The sequence below is a fragment of the Malaclemys terrapin genome, chromosome 1 (genome assembly GCF_027887155.1).
Source record: "Malaclemys terrapin pileata isolate rMalTer1 chromosome 1, rMalTer1.hap1, whole genome shotgun sequence".
Lineage (NCBI taxonomy): Eukaryota > Metazoa > Chordata > Testudines > Emydidae > Malaclemys > Malaclemys terrapin.
Window position 1 is genome coordinate 54,955,214 of NC_071505.1, and position 16,067 is coordinate 54,971,280.

Sequence of the window (16,067 nt, forward strand, 5' to 3'; positions counted from 1 at the left end):
CCTTCTCTGTGCTTTTCCAGTATGTTTTTTGAGACAGGGTGACCAGAACTTGATACAGTATTCAAGGTGTGGGCATACCATGAATTTATATAGTGGCATTATGATATTTTGTGTTATCTATCCCTTTCCTAATGGTGCCTAACATAGTTAGCTTTTTTGACTGCTGCTGCCTATTGAGTGGATATTTTCAGAGAACTATCCACGATGACTCCAAGGTCTCTTACTTGAATGGTAACAGCATGTATAGTTGGGATTATGTTTTCTAATATGCATTACTTTGCACTTATCAACATTAAATTTCATCTGCCCTTTTGTTACCTAGTGACATCCCTTTCTAACTCTTCGGTAAGCTTTGGATTCAACTGTCTTGAGTAATTTAGTATCATCTGCAAACTTTGCTATCTTACTGTTTACCAGTCTTTCCAAATCATTTATGAATGTTGAACAGCACAGCTCTTTGCAGGACCTTGCAATTTACCACATTCCATTGTGAAAACTGATCATTTATTCCTACTCTGTTTCCTGTCTTTTAATCATTTACTGATCCATGAGAGGACCTTCCTTCTCATTCTATGGTTGCTTACTATGCTTAAGAGCTTTTGGCGTGGGACCTTGTCAAAAGCTTTTTGAAAGTCCAAGTTCACCATATCCACTGGATCACCTTTGTGCACACACTTGTTGATACCTTCAGCGAATACTAGTAGATTGAGGCATGATTTCCCTTTACAAAAGTTCTTTACAGGAGTTTCAACAAATTTGCTTAGAACTGAAGTTAGGCTTACTGGCCTGTAATTGCCAGTACATTCCTACAGCTATACTCTTAAATATTAAAGCGTGGAATTTCTCTTCATAGAGATTCTATGGTACAGTTTGAGTCATTTAAGATTTTTACTATATTATTCCACATATAGTGCTACTTCCCCACCAGCGTGACCTACTCTGTAATTCCTATGTATTTTGTAGTTCTGTTAGTATCTTTTTGTTTCAATCTGCAAAAGATTTAAACCAAAAATGTTCACTGCTTGGACTCTAGCTGTTTGGTTAAAGTAGCAATGCATTTGCTTGCAGTGCGGTAGTCTTAGACTCATGCAACACAAATGGTTGCCTAGATGACCACCCTAGTGTACTCCAAATTGTCAAATAATTTGCTTAACTGTTTTGAAAATCAACATTCTTCCATATCCTCAGAAAAAGTGCAAGACTAGTTCTAGTTTTCAACATGCCACATTTTTAGGGGTATTGTATAAGGAACACCTGCCCTATTTTATTGTTTAATTAAGTTTGGTCAGGTGGTCAAACCCATAGGCATTGGCATTTTATGTATGTTTTAAATTAATTTTTTTTTACTAGCAAATTTCAGTATTCACACACAGAATCAGAACTTGAAGGGACCTCTAGAGGTCATGTAGTCCAGTCCCCTGCACTCATGGCAGGACTAATTATCTAGAACATTCCTCACAAGTATTTGTCAAACCTGCTCTTAAAAAACTCCAATGATGGAGATTCAACAACCTCCCTAGGCAATTTATTCCAGTGCTTAACCACCCTGACAGGAAGTTTTTCCTAATGTTCAATCTAAACCTTCCTTGCTGCAATATAAGCCCATTGCTTCTTGTCCTATCCTCAGAGGTTAAGAAAAACAATTTTTCTTCCTCCTCCTTGTAACCACCATACTTAAACTATTTTGTCCCCTCTCAATCTTCTCATTTTTGTCAATCTTCCCTCATAGGTCATGTTTTCTAGATCTTTAATCATTTTTGTTGCACTTCTCTGGACTCTCTCCAGTTTGTTCACATCCTTCCTGAAATGTGGTTTCCAGAACAGGACACAATACTCCAGTTGAGTCAGAGCGGAGTAGAGCGGAAGAATTACTTCTCGTGTCTTGCTTACAACACTCCTGCTAATATATCCCAGAATGATATTCACTTTTTTACAACAGTGTTACACTGTTGACTCCTATTTAGCTTGTGGTCCACTATGACCCCTAGAATCCCTTTCCACAGTACTCCTTCCTAGGCAGTCATTTCCCATGTTGTATGTGTGCAACTGATTGTTCCTTCTCAAGTGGAGTATTTTGCATTTGTCCTTATTGAATTTCATCCTATTTACTTCATTTCTCCAGTTTGTCCAGATCATTTTGAATTTTAATTCTATCCTTCAAAGCACTTGCAACCCCTCCCAGCTTGGTATCATCTGCAAACTTTATAAGTGTATTCCCTATGCCATTATCTAAATCATTGATGAAGATATTGAACAGAACTGGATCCAGAACTGATCCCTGCAGGATCCCATTCGTTATGCCCTTCCAGCATGACTCTGAACCACTGATAGTGACGGACTGGAAACGGTTTTCCAACCAGTTTTGCACCCACCTTATAGTAGCTCCATCTAGGTTGCATTTCCCTAGTTTATTTATGAGAAGGTCATGCGGAACAGTATCAAAAGCTTTACTAAAAATCAAGATATATCACGTTTACTGCTTCCCCCATCCACAAGGTTTGTTACCCTGTCAAAGAAAGCTATCAGGTTAGTTTGACATGATTTGTTTTTGACAAATCCATGCCGTTACTTATCACCTTATTATCTTCTAGATGTTTGTGAATTAATTGCTTAATTATTTGCTCCATTATCTTTCCGGGTACAGAAGTTAAGCTGACTGGTCTGTAATTCCCTGGGTTGTCCTTATTTCCCTTTTTATAGGTGGGCACTATATTTGCCCTTTTCCAGTCTTCTGGAATGTCTCCCGTTTTTCATGACTTCTCAAAGATAATTGCTAATGGCTCAGATATCTCCTCAGTCAGTTCCTTGAGTATTCTAGGATGCATTTCATCAGGCCCTGGTGACTTGAAGACATCTAATTTGTCCATGTAATTTTTAACTTGTTCTTTCCCTATTTTAGCTGCTTCTGATTCTACCTCATTTTCACTGGCATTTGGTATGTTAGACGTCCATTCACCACCGACCTTCTTGGTGAAAACTGAAACAAAAAAGTCATTAAGCACCTCTGCCATTTCCACATTTTCTGTTATTATTTCCTCCCTCCCTGCCCCTGCCGCCTCATTGAGTAACGGACCTACCCTATCCTTGGTCTTTCTCTTGCTTCTAATGTATTTGTAGAATGTTTTCTTGTTACCCCTTTATGTTTCATGTAACAACAACAAAAACTTCCGCCTGTGGTTAAGGCATGCAGCATTGTAAGAGGTATATATGTTTATTGTAACTAAATCAAAATTGCTCTTGATATACACGCTAGCTGAAGGGCAGAAATTGAGACTTCCTACATACAGTACATTTAAAATTCACTGATGGAAAGAAGCAGCTTTTAAAAGATTTTTGCAAATCCTGTTCCATACACAACCCCAACATTAACTGTTCTCTAATGTTGGGCAATAACAAAGGTTATTTAAAAAAAAAAAAAATCCACAGAAGTTGCATATTGTTGTACTAATATATTCCAGGTTTGTGTAGTTTTTTACATTTATACAGTTTACATTTTGCTTGACCCATAAATAAACATTTGTAAGATTACAAGGGCCATAGTTTAGAGAGCATTTACACAGCCCTGCCATGCATACAGAGCTTTTAATATCTAGAAAAGAAAATTAAGCTTTGGCTCACTAAGTAATACAATTTTGAATGTTTCTAAATGTAAACCCTTGACTAAAATACAAACAATCTTTTCATCCATAATGTTGCTGTTAAACACCTAATAAATCTAGTTTTGTATTATAACAAACTTCTTGGAATTCAGGGATATAAAAATAATCAGTTTTTAAATCTTAACTGTACAATATGTACATTAATATTTTCACTGTTAAATTATGAATACATTTTAGTCTATGGAATACTACATTATAAATATCAATGTGTTTTCAATTTATAATTGCAGCTAATAATACGTTTAAAATCTGGACTAATGAGTTCCAAAAGATACAAATCTGGTCCTAATCCTTTCAACCCTTTTGCAAGTATTTGCAGATAAAGTAGTTTCATTGACTAAAAAGAAGACATTACTTGCACGTGTAAGGGTTTCCAGTGTTAGGATACTGTTCCCCCCCACACACACCTTTTTAAAGATGTTTTTAAGGAGAACCATACTTTGTATTAAAATGTCAGTTACAGCTACGTGCATGTCCCACAGTGAAACCATGCTAGTCAAGTTCTAAACCAGCTGAACCTTGATGACCTTAATTAATAAAAAATTGCATTGAAAGGGTGCCTGGAATTCTTAATCTTTTAAAGAAGTCTGGGCCATTTACTGCTTCTGTATGATAGGACGATGGCTGCAGATATTTGAAATGTCATTTTCTGATTTGCCTCTTTTTACTGGAGGTTCTGTTCCTTTAAAGGGCTGGCACACACACAAATGAAGAATGGGAAAGCTGCAGATCAGGGTTCAAATAAAATAAAAGCAATAGGTTAAAACTCCAGTTTGATGTGTATAAATAGGCAAGCCAGGGTATGATTGTTCTAATGAAAATGGGAGGTTGCAGGGAAGGAACAGACCACAGAACCCTCCCTTTTCCTCTCGAAAGGTAAAAACAAAGATATTGCGGCCATCCGAATACGTAAAGCAACAGTGAAGGACAAGCATTTTTTTATCTTCAGTTCACTCTTATTGCACCCTCTCTCATATATTTAAACATGAATGAATGTCCAAAACAATGTTTATGTCTACTCAAAGTCTGTATGAAAGACTGTAAACTGTAATAAGGAAGTAAAACTGCAATGTTTTGATAACCACAGCATATATTATGAAAACCTGGCAATATCTGATAATTGGAAGAAATGACATGTCTGAATGTTAGTTTTACACTGTAAACACTAGTAAGGTGATCATTTACAGACTGTAGCTACAAAGTTTATATGAATGTGTCTCCATGGCTGTTAGACTTAATGGGTTAAGAAATTATGCAGTTTTTGCCTTTATGTCCTTTTTTCTTCTTTGATTTGGTTGTCCTTTGCCCAAACTGAGAACTGGCCAGTGCAGTGCTTGGACTGGAAAGGTCATCTGTATAGTATGGGTATCTCAGTGATCGTGGCTGTGGAATTGGCTGTCCAAGAAAATATCCTTCCTCTTCAGAATCAGACGATGATGACGATGAAGTTGAACACCAAGAATCTTCTTCCTCACCATACAGTCCAAAAAATTTATCAACTGCCTGGTTCCGCAGTGCATAATCAGACGTAGCATGTGCATACTGTCCATAGAATTCTGTGTTTTGAATGTATGCTTGAACCTCATGAGGGCTTTTATTTTGGATAAATTTGCCATAATCCTGAGGTGAGTAAAAGTGAAGTCTCTCTTTTGGAGAGCATCTTCTTTCTGTAGTTAAATGAAGTGTATTGTCTGAACGAGACTTCCTACTTCTCCTGCGACGATGCTGATGCCGATTCCCACGTTCTTCAAAATGAAAAACACGCCTACGAGTCCTTTCACTCATTGGAGGTTGGCGAATTTCAACACTCTCATAATCCCCATTGTCAATAACATCATCTGAAAACTTTACTTGTTGTGGTCTTGACTGGGATTTGGATCTTCTAAGTACAGGCATGTGTGCTGGCTTTTCTTCTGGCAACACCTTTTCTTGACATAACTCTGAGCTTAAACTCTTTAAAGACTCTGCACTCCTGTGGAGCATTGAAGAATTTAGAGTTCCCATATTGCTCATTTTCTCACAGTCCTCTGCCTCCAGCTCCTGGAAAGTTTGCAAAGAATAAAAAGATGGCCTTGATTTGCTTTCTCCATCCACTGAAGCCCCTAAGGAGGGGGAAAAAAAAAATCAGTTAAACATAATCTGTGAACTTGTAATGAAGTGTGTTGACTCAAAATATTAAACTTCTAATAAAGGTTTATGGAGTAAACATGGCTTATTTATTCTTTGTGACTTTGCCTTAAAGGTGAACTTTAAAGTAAAAACATGTTCTTGTGCCATTTATTTCTCTGAGATGTATAAAGGCAGCCTGAAAAGTCTTTTTTTTAATTATTTACATTGGCAATTCAGGACTTAACTATGACTGATTAGTAGAAAACTAGTGACATTAGGACATGAAGAGTGAAAGGAATTTTTAATTAGTCTGTTCAAAACATCTATTGAACTCCGATGCCTAGTAAACACTTTAAAAAAAAAGTCTGTTAAAGATTCAGCATCCCACACCACCTGCTTAGGGTTGACAATACACATTCCATGTTTCCAGGAATTCTTCCAACAAAGTCAGGGAATACCAAATGTGACAATCTGGATATTTCAAAGGTAAAACAGATTGCAAAGGGTGGGCAGAATGGCCTTATGTTTACAGTGTAAAACTAACGTTCAGAAATGTTATTTTTTAAATCATCCACTCAAACATTCTCAATACATATAAAAGCAAAACGTGAAATAAACCCATTTAAAAATATTATTTGCAGTTCGCCTTTAATACCATCATTATAGACTGAAAAGTGTTTAGTTTTTTATTTTTCTTTAGTGTATGAATTTGTTAAATATTGATACAAAAATTATTTGAATTGGCAGGTTGTGTACCTAAAGTATAGAGTGCAAAACAGTTCCTCCAGCAAAAGTTGATGACAGCTCTAACATCTCAAGTGGTGTGGATTTCTGTGTTTCTCTTGTAACTAAAGGAGGAAATAACATAGCCAGATTCTGCCCTCAGATACTTACCTATCTCTTTCTTCAGGGGAGGTTGGAAGTATGTACTTCAATTAAAAAAAGATAGTTAAGGGTCAAATTCTTCCCTGAAGTCTTTATATACATTATTACTAATTTGGGATTAAAAAAAAAAAATCTTCCTAGGAAAATGCTTACTTTTCCCTATAATCAATTACCTGTGATGTTAGACAAAGCCAAGGAATCCATTGAATCTCGAACACTTTGCTCTTGTTGTTTCAGATCAGACAAACGTTCTAATGAACCTTCATACCATTGTGTCTGGTCATGTTTGTATCCTGAAGCCACATGTTCCATATCTAACTCTTGGATTTTTCTACTACTGGCAGGGCCTGGATGGCTGCCATATGCAGAATCACCTAAACCATCTTGTGACTGGGCCCAATACATGTCTGCCTGATATTTTTTACTTGCCAGGCTTTGATTATTTTTTTTCAAATCCGACTTGCTTTTAACAATATTATCAGAAATCCAGTGTTCATTTGATGTAACATCTACTTCAGCGGGCTGCTGAAAGAGGCCTTTATCACCAAATTTTAGGAGGAGTTGAGTCATGTAGTCTTCATGCTCAGCCCACTCTTCAGGGTCTTCGGTCATTTCCTGCTCTACTCTTCCTTTCCAAAAATCTTCATTCACAAAGCCTGCTCCTTGCCTTGAAAGACTTAAGTCATCCATCTTGCGAGAAAGAGTATCATCAGCATTGCTAGAAAGACCAGGGAATTTGTAATTCAGTGCTGGTGACAGTAGGAGAGACTGTCTGCACTGGTCAGCTGACCGGCTGCTCTTTCCCATACGAACACTTCTTCTGGAGTCTCTTGATCGTGCAGACTGAAATGCAGAATCAGATGAGTCAGAGGCATGAATGTCTTCTCCCAAACTACAAGTTTTTGAACAGTAAATTTGTCCTTGCTTGGGAAGAAAAGGACAACCCAGCAGAGAGGCTTTGCACTGAGCACAAGAAAAACAAGTCTCCGTGGCATGCCAGTGCTGTCCATCATAGGTCATCTGAGCATGGTCAACACCTAGTAAAGAGTCAAAAGAGGGACTGTTTAGTTTATGGCTAAAATAGTTAAAAGTTACACACGCAAAACCTGAAGCTTTTTTGGCTTGTGAATTATGTTTGTTCAATAAAATACTCACCACCCTTGTAAAATGTTAATACTTAAGAAGGAGATATTTACCTATGTGTTCCCCACAGGTCTCACAGTACTCAGCATAAAGAGATTCAAAACACCCACAGCAGAATGGACGTCCATCCTTCATAATGTATCTCTGTCCACCAAGGATAGTGTCACACTCAAGGCAAGAAAAATGCTTCATATGCCAATGGCGACCCTCAGCTTCTGTGCACTCATCAGCAAAGATGATCTTAAAAAATAAAAGTAAATTTTTAGGCAGGCATTAATAATGCTTGTTGGATTCATGAAAACTGCATGTAAAAAAGGAACTTATTCCTTTGATACAGTTAACAGACCACCAATTACATTTAAAGAACTACATATTAATTCAGCAGTACTGTCAATCTGAAGTATTAACTGATCAGTTTCAATAGTTAAAAATACAAGATTACCTGTAGCAGCATAGCTAAAACAGAAGGCTGTCACATTTGCTAAGTAAAATGGATATATATTTTTAAAAAGTAGGTAAGTTGTCATAAAAGTATTCTGGAATGTGTACAAGTTTTCCTTGTAACTCAGTCTTTAGGTTTCAATTCTAATCTCAGATACACAGATGTGTATCTTGTAAAAGCAGCTACATCACGCTTGTCCAGTATCTGATTTTACAAGATCTGTTTGAAGACTGGAGAGGTTGTTCACATCTACATATGTGATAGTAGGATACAGTCTTTGTTGCCAAAGGGTACATATTAGTATTCAAAAGTTGTTCATTTAATTGAGCAAGGGACATGACAATTTTATCCTATTAATGGTGGATTCTGCGGAAGCATGGAGTTTAGTAGAAAAGTGTTATTTACCTCATCACATGCTGAGCAACGGGGTTTGAGAAGTTCAGCATGGTGTCTACCACAGTGAATTTTTCCATCTTGGTAGAAGTAGATTAGGTCAACAAGAAGCTCATTACATGTAGAGCACACAAAACACGATGGATGCCAGCATACTCCAGGTCCAGCTCTTGAAGCAAACACTGCAACTTCACCTCCATTTACTTTTGTACCACACTAGAAACAACCAAAAAAAGTTAATATGCTTCCATTGCAGGAATACCAGCCTTTGGTGTTATTTTAGTTAAATCAAAACACCAAGCCCAATACATTGTTAAAGTTCTTATTCCATTTTATATAGCAAAAGGGGCAATTCTAATAATCCTGGATTGTACACAATTCTGATGCAGAAGTAAATTTTACTCATATGCACTTAGTTGGTGTTTTCTTCTGTGTATTAAACAGGCATGGATTTAGTACAACAGCCAGATGGCTACAATTTGACTTATTGCCTACTCTGAAAATTGTTTGGTATATCCACACCATGTGAAAGAATTAAATCTAACTTTTTAAAAAATAAACCATTATCATCTTCTCTCTTCCTATGTGGAATTTTATCAGTATTACTGAGTACAAGCACAGACAGACAAGAGCCTATATGTAGCATCAACAAACACATAAGGTCTACAGTGTTGGTACAGCTAGTTTCATTGCTACTGCCACAAGGTTACCTGTTCACAGACTGCATGCATTACTGCTCTTGAGAGCAGTTTAATAGTTCCTCGTCCCAATGCCTCCTTCTTACGCTGAGCGCTAAACATTTGTAGTTCCTTCTTCTCTTCTTCACTTAAAGATTGACAATATCTCACCTTCAGCAGAAGAGACAGTACATGCTTTAGACACCAAGCTACTGGTTATTTACTTCTTGGTAGTAACTAAAATATATTTGATAAATATCAACATCCCTGTTCAACTCCTTCCTAAGATTTCCTTTATATTTCCTACTATATATATATTTTAACTCCTCCACATGTTACAACACCAGATACGCAAAGAGAAAGTTTTTGTGAATTCTTTGTTAAAGTATTATAAGCAAATCAATAGTGTGCTAAACTATTGCTATCTAAAAATAGAATTGCTGCCAAATTATATTTGTTAATGTGTTTGGATGTATGGTTTTTGGATTTGCAGGCGATAACCATACAATATATACTGCAGTATACACAAGAACTTAAGCCCTGACTCCTTTTTACAAAAATGATTGTTACTTCGTCTTCTACCCTAAAATACACAGAATCATGTCTAGGCTTCAAACATTTTACTGCCACAAAGCATCCTTTCTATTACAATGAAATCTCAGAAATGTGTAGGTTCCTGTTAATTGGTGGGTGGTTGCAAACACTATAAAACCAACTTGTGTTAAGTTTATTGCACTGACTGCCCACCATCTTAACAAGAGAAAGCAATGACCTCCTAGACAGCTGTTATCTGAATACAACTGAAATGAACAGCTAAACAATGGATTTGACAATGTACACACTATGCTATCTTTATGGGTTAGATGTCATTGCATGTGACATTTTAGACTTGTAATATGTCCACAGGAAGATAATTCTTCCTTCTTAAAAAGAAGCATATAATTAATGGATACATGGGCACATAGTTACCTCATTATCATGGGGTGGCAACTGGTACAGAAGCTGTTTAATTCTATGTTTTTCTCCAGGGCTGTTAATGTAAGGGACCTTCTCCTCCGGCAAACAGGCAAAGTATAGCTGTACCTGAATAGGAGGTATTAAGAATTAAGACCAGAGGGGTACACATGACCCAAACATTGTAAATGTCCTTCAACCAGTGCCTTATCTTAAGTCTCATTTACAAAGGAACTAAGATATGCTACATTAGATCTGTGACAGCATTTGCATTCCTCTAGGTAATATGAGGACCAGATGAGCTAACGCAGCAGAACTAGATTGTCTCTGCTACAACTAGCGCCCAGCTGCTGAATTGCTTTTCTGGAATGCAATTTGCAGTGACAATTACGGGTATCATAAATTATGCACATTTAATGCTATCATTATTTCCACCCCCTTTAGGTTTGGTCAACAAGCCTGCTGAAATTCCAAATTTTCCTCTGCAGTTTACCACACAAAAATGTGTGAAGCTGTACTAAAAACAACTACTACATAAACAAATTTAATTTGCTCAGTGCATTTTACACATTGCTGAGACAAAAGCTGTTTTGTAATCTCCTGCTGATCAGGTTCTTCACAAGTATCAGCTTTCATTGCTACCATGTGAGCTTTTGGTAAGAAGCTAAAGTCATCTTTCTCTTGGGAGGAGGAGGTTGGCTCCAGCCACATTTCAACCAGATGCAAATTCACTTTGAAATTTTCACAGGGTTTTTGCGTTTGACCAGGAAAGCAAAACACAGTATGCCTTCTTGAAAGTCTTCTCAGGCTTGACTTTATTTCATCTTATCAGTAGAAACTTAAGACAGGAAAACTGTAAAGAATGCGATGACAAAGCCCAATGGCAAAAAATATTTTTGTGGAACAACTACAGATTTATTATTTTTCCTGTACAGTTTCCAGCTTGTCACAAAGCCTGAGGCTATAAATAAGAGCTGATTGTTGCAGACAATATTATCTGCTATCTGTATTTAAATGATGCCTTGGTCAATCACTTACTAGGCATTTTAGTTCAAACAAATGAAAAAAGAATCACTACTTCCTCAATCAAGTTAAGTGGAAAAAGTAGTACAAATTACTAAGGTTTTGACACAGAACTGAACATCAATGAGTTTCAATTAAGTTTACTTTTAAGTCCACTAACCAACAGACTTTCTTTGCAAGGAACAAAGCAGAACATGCAGTAAGAAGGAAACTTCTAGGGTTAATTTGCTCTATGCCCATGTCTCACATAATACTAATCAAAATGCCACGGATGTCGTCATCTGTATGAAAATATCTTTAAGCCTGTGGTACCTAGAATGAGTGATTTCTGATGCATTTCCCTTAAGAGTTTAAAGTAGCTTTTAGCTAGTTGTTCCCCCTTCCCCATGTCCCTCAAGGTTGTTTAGTGTATTTAGTTTATGATAAAAGGATCTTCCTTAAAGATGGTGCATCATATATGGATCTTCGTGGGTTGTTATTCTTAATTTAATCATGAAGAGAACGTCTATGGAAAACAAAAAGTAGATCTTTTGCTCCTCATACATCAGCAGGCCACCTGAACTAGAGATGCTCAGCTCCCATGACATGTTACACATAGTCTAGTAGTCACCCTACCCATTTATACAGGAATAACAGAACTCAATGCTGGTCAAACACCTTATGAATCATCTATACCAGATCCTGCAGTACTGTTGCTGGATCTTCTTTTTAACTAGAATTTTATTTAAGAACCTATTTTTGAACATTTGATCAACATAGCAACTTGCTCTCTTAGCAATTAGTGTCACTGTCCTATTTCCATTACCATTATTTTCTTATCCTTAGAAAGGTTTCATTTTCAGTTTTAGGCAGTTTAGTTGAGGAAAAACAACCATCCAAAACAAAAAAATGGAACAGTCCTAAACTCCTCTCCCCTCCAACTGTAAAAGTCAACTCCAGAAGGCATGCAAGAGAGAAATCATTGCGTGAATTAAGTGGCAATATGTACAGTTAAACAATTATAAAGCAGTGCCAGAAATAGTTTCATTTCATTAAGATAGGTCATTTAAAAAAAAAAATCTGCTAAAACACACTTAACTTATGTCTTATTAGGAAGCTATACAACAAGTCTTTCATCAGTGGCAACACATGATATTTATAAGAGATGAAATTATAGCTATTTTGATTATTTTTAAAAATAAGAATCTCAGTTCCTACCTGTTCTGGTCTAAGACCTGGCGGAACCCAGGTATATTCTTCCAAGGCACAGCCAGAGTCATCATCGGATGTTGAGCTTCGTTGACACCCAAAGGTAAGATTGTTAACTTTTGGCTCCATCTCCAAAGGCATAGTGTAGTGTGCAGTGTCAGCTATTCAGTTGCAGTTCATCAAGAAATTGTTCTGAAAAGATATTACAAAAGAGTTAACAAAACAGGAAAAGCCTCATGGAAGTGATCTTGGGGCAGGGGTAGAAGGGCATCAACCAAGTTAAATATTTGAAATACTATTGTGGCAAAGTGATTGCTATAAAATACATCATGAAGGGGAGATGCTTCTATTGATACGTCACTGGGAATTTAGATTATATGCATAGCATGAAATACTGATCTTTAGGAAAATTAATTAGTGTCTTCGCAAGACAATCGTCCTGACCACCTGTGATTAAGAAAACATTTCCTCCAACAGTATAGCATTGCACGATTAAACTGCATTTACATTCAGAATTTCAGGCAATTATCATTGGCCTAAGTGCTGATGCAACTCCATGGATGCTGGATCATGCATAGAAAATTTTACCAGCATGGTACTTAAGCCCTCTCAAATCAGGTCTAAAAATACAGCAGTATAATACACCTCTACCCCGATATAACTCTGTCCTCGGGAGCCAAAAAAATCTTACCGCGTTATAGGTGAAACCGCGTTATATCTAACTTTCTTTGATCCGCCGGAGGACACAGCCCCCCCTCCCCCCGAGTGCCGCTTTACCACGTTATATCCGATTCGCGTTATATCGGGTCGCGTTATATCGGGGTTGAGGTGTACCTGTGGCTGGACAAATTACCAGTCCCACCATTGCCAATATCAAAGAAGTTGTACCAGTGCTAGACCAGTGATGGAAGGACTTAAATTCTCATGGCAGACAATGCCGTAGGTACAGTATCAGAGTTTTTCCTCCTTCAAGCATCCAACGCAAATGGCAGTAGACATCATTTAATTACTATGTATCCTTTTTGAAGATACACATTTGTCGTAAGCCATTGTTGAGCTAGTCCATACCTTCCTACCCTCACAAAAAGATGAAACTGACTATTCCATTTTGCTATTGCTACAATACTAAAAGGTTCCAAAACAAAAATCATGAATAATGAAGTTTACGCATGCCTTGAGAATTTATCCACTAATTTTAGCCTACTGCTAGTTAGAATAACAGAGTTATAAATCCTGAAAAAACATTGTTTTTTAGAGATGCCAACAGACTCTTATTTCTGTGCACAGCAGCACTGTAATAAAGATTGCTTACATCATAACTCATTATTCTAAGTACAACAGTAGATCTCCTATCCAAGCCACTGTAAGAACTGCATATTTTCACAAAGCATGTCAGATGTTAAATAAATCCCTAAAATTTTATTTCAGTTTTTGTTGAAGTGGTAAACTTAGTAAACCTGAATAAATTAAAACTAAAATTAAGTTATATCAGTGCATATTATAAAGAAAGGTAAGTGTTAACATGAAGGAAAACCTCTACATTTGCTATTTTGTGCAGTATTTTAAAACAGCATGCATGCCAGAAGGCAGAGCTTAGCCCAACCAACCAATGAATTTGACTTTACTTCACCCTTAACAAAAGTAAAGATGACCTCATTTCCTTTTCTACTGTTCAGAGTTTGTGACCTTTTAAATAAGTCATCATTTTAAAACAGGTGCAGCTCATTCATGTCTTCAATGTAAAAAAAACCTTTATGAACATCAGTGCATTCATTCAGTCCTCAATTACTAGTGTTAATGAAAGTCAGGAGCAATTTAGTGTGGATATTATATTGTCTTGAATATTACTGTTGCTAAAACAAGTAACAAAAAAGCAGTGATCATCTATTGAATAAGTAATTTAAAAAATGATCAGTAGGTAGATCTCAAAGTTCACTTTGGGTATCTAAAATAAATAGATAAACATCTTATCTATAAACTAATTTCCTTTGAAAGCAGATACAGAGGAAATAATTTGTCCAAAGAAAATTCCTTTCTCATCACGTTAGTGGAAATAAAATCATCCAGTACAACAAGAGCAATAATCTAATTTTAGATCTAAGGCTATGTCAACCCTACAAATTACTTTAGTATAATTTATGTCACTCAGCGGTGTGAATAATCCACACCCCTGAGCGACATAGGTTATACTGACCTAAGCACCAGTGTAGACAGTGCTATGTTGGCCAGAGAGCTTCTCCTACCAACATAGCTACCACCTCTTGCAGAGACAGTACTTAAGCTGACAGGAGAGCTCTCTCCTGTAGTCTTAGCGCATCTTCACCAGAAGCGCTACAACAGTGCAGCTGCATGGCTGTAAATGACGTAGTGTAGACATAGCCAAGATCTCTTCCTATTCCCATAAAGCAACAGGCAAGAGGGATAAAGCTGGGAACTCAATGTTCTGGTAGCTACTAAAGATGCAATTGCTACTTATGGTTGTAGTAGGACTGTGATGCCCATCTTGATCCCTAGCACAATTATAGGTGTATCCAAATAAGTCTCAGCTGTGAGATCAATGTATCATGTTTACGAGTCACACTTAAAGTCCAAGTCATTTTGGAAGGTGATCCAAGTACTAGATATATACTACTTTAGAATATCCTTCTGAAGAACTAATGAAATTAAGTGAGATGTTTATTTGAAATGAGGTAGATCAGGGATTGGCAACCTTTGGCACGCGGCTCGCCAGGGTAAGCCCCCTGGCAGGCCGGACCAGTTTGTTTACCTGACGCATCCGCAGGTTTGGCCGATCGGGGCTCCCACTGGCTGCGGTTCGCTGCTCCAGGCCAATGGGGGCGCGGAAGAGGTGGCCAGCACATTCCTTGGCCCGCGCCACTTCCCGCTGCCCCCATTGGCCTGGGACGGCGAACCGCAGCGAGTGGGAGCTGCAATCGGCCAAATCTGTGGACGCGGCAGGTAAACAAACTGGCCCGGCCGGCCAGGGTGCATGCCAATCCCTGAGGTAGATCATATTTTTAAAGTGTCATTAACTACTTGAAGTCTGACCTAAAATTTTCTACTTCTCACTTATTACTGTATTATATACATTAATGTGTTTGTCAAACTGTCACCTTTCAAAACTTAATTCTGCTTAGTGACCCATAAATAAAGAAGAACAGGAGTACTTGTGGCACCTTAGAGACTAACAAATTTATTAGAGCATAAGCTTTCGTGGACTACAGCCCACTTCTTCGGATGCATATAGAATGGAACATATAATGAGGAGATATATATACACACATACAGAGAGCATAAACAGGTGGGAGTTGTCTTACCAACTCTGAGAGGCCAATTAATTAAGAGAAAAAAAAAAAATTTTTTTTGAAGTGATAATCAAGCTAGCGGAGTACAGACAGTGTGATAAGAAGTGTGAGAGTACTTACAAGGGGAGATAGTCAACGTTTGTAATGGCTCAGCCATTCCCAGTCCTTATTCAAACCGGAGTTGATTGTGTTTAGTTTGCATATCAATTCTAGCTCTGTAGTTTCTCTTTGGAGCCTGTTTTTGAAGTTTTTCTGTTGTAATATAGCCACCCGCAGGTCTGTCACTGAA

The 16,067-nt window shown here is 37.4% G+C and overlaps 1 protein-coding gene across 6 annotated transcripts in view; it reads right to left on the reverse strand.

Moving 5' to 3' along the window:
• Nucleotides 1-3,192: 3,192 nt before the first annotated feature.
• The window catches only part of PRICKLE1 (prickle planar cell polarity protein 1), a 113,277-nt gene continuing 100,402 nt past the window's right edge, over nt 3,193-16,067 (reverse strand). For all 6 annotated transcript variants that reach the window (XM_054024606.1, XM_054024607.1, XM_054024608.1 and 3 more), the window contains 7 exons: nt 12,483-12,665; nt 10,278-10,391; nt 9,342-9,479; nt 8,644-8,847; nt 7,850-8,036; nt 6,827-7,690; nt 3,193-5,761 (listed from right to left, as the gene is read on the reverse strand). In XM_054024606.1, coding sequence (XP_053880581.1) covers nt 4,902-5,761; nt 6,827-7,690; nt 7,850-8,036; nt 8,644-8,847; nt 9,342-9,479; nt 10,278-10,391; nt 12,483-12,614 — 2,499 coding nt within the window. In that variant the 5' untranslated portion in view covers nt 12,615-12,665 and the 3' untranslated portion in view covers nt 3,193-4,901. The remainder of the gene's footprint in view (nt 5,762-6,826; nt 7,691-7,849; nt 8,037-8,643; nt 8,848-9,341; nt 9,480-10,277; nt 10,392-12,482; nt 12,666-16,067) is intronic.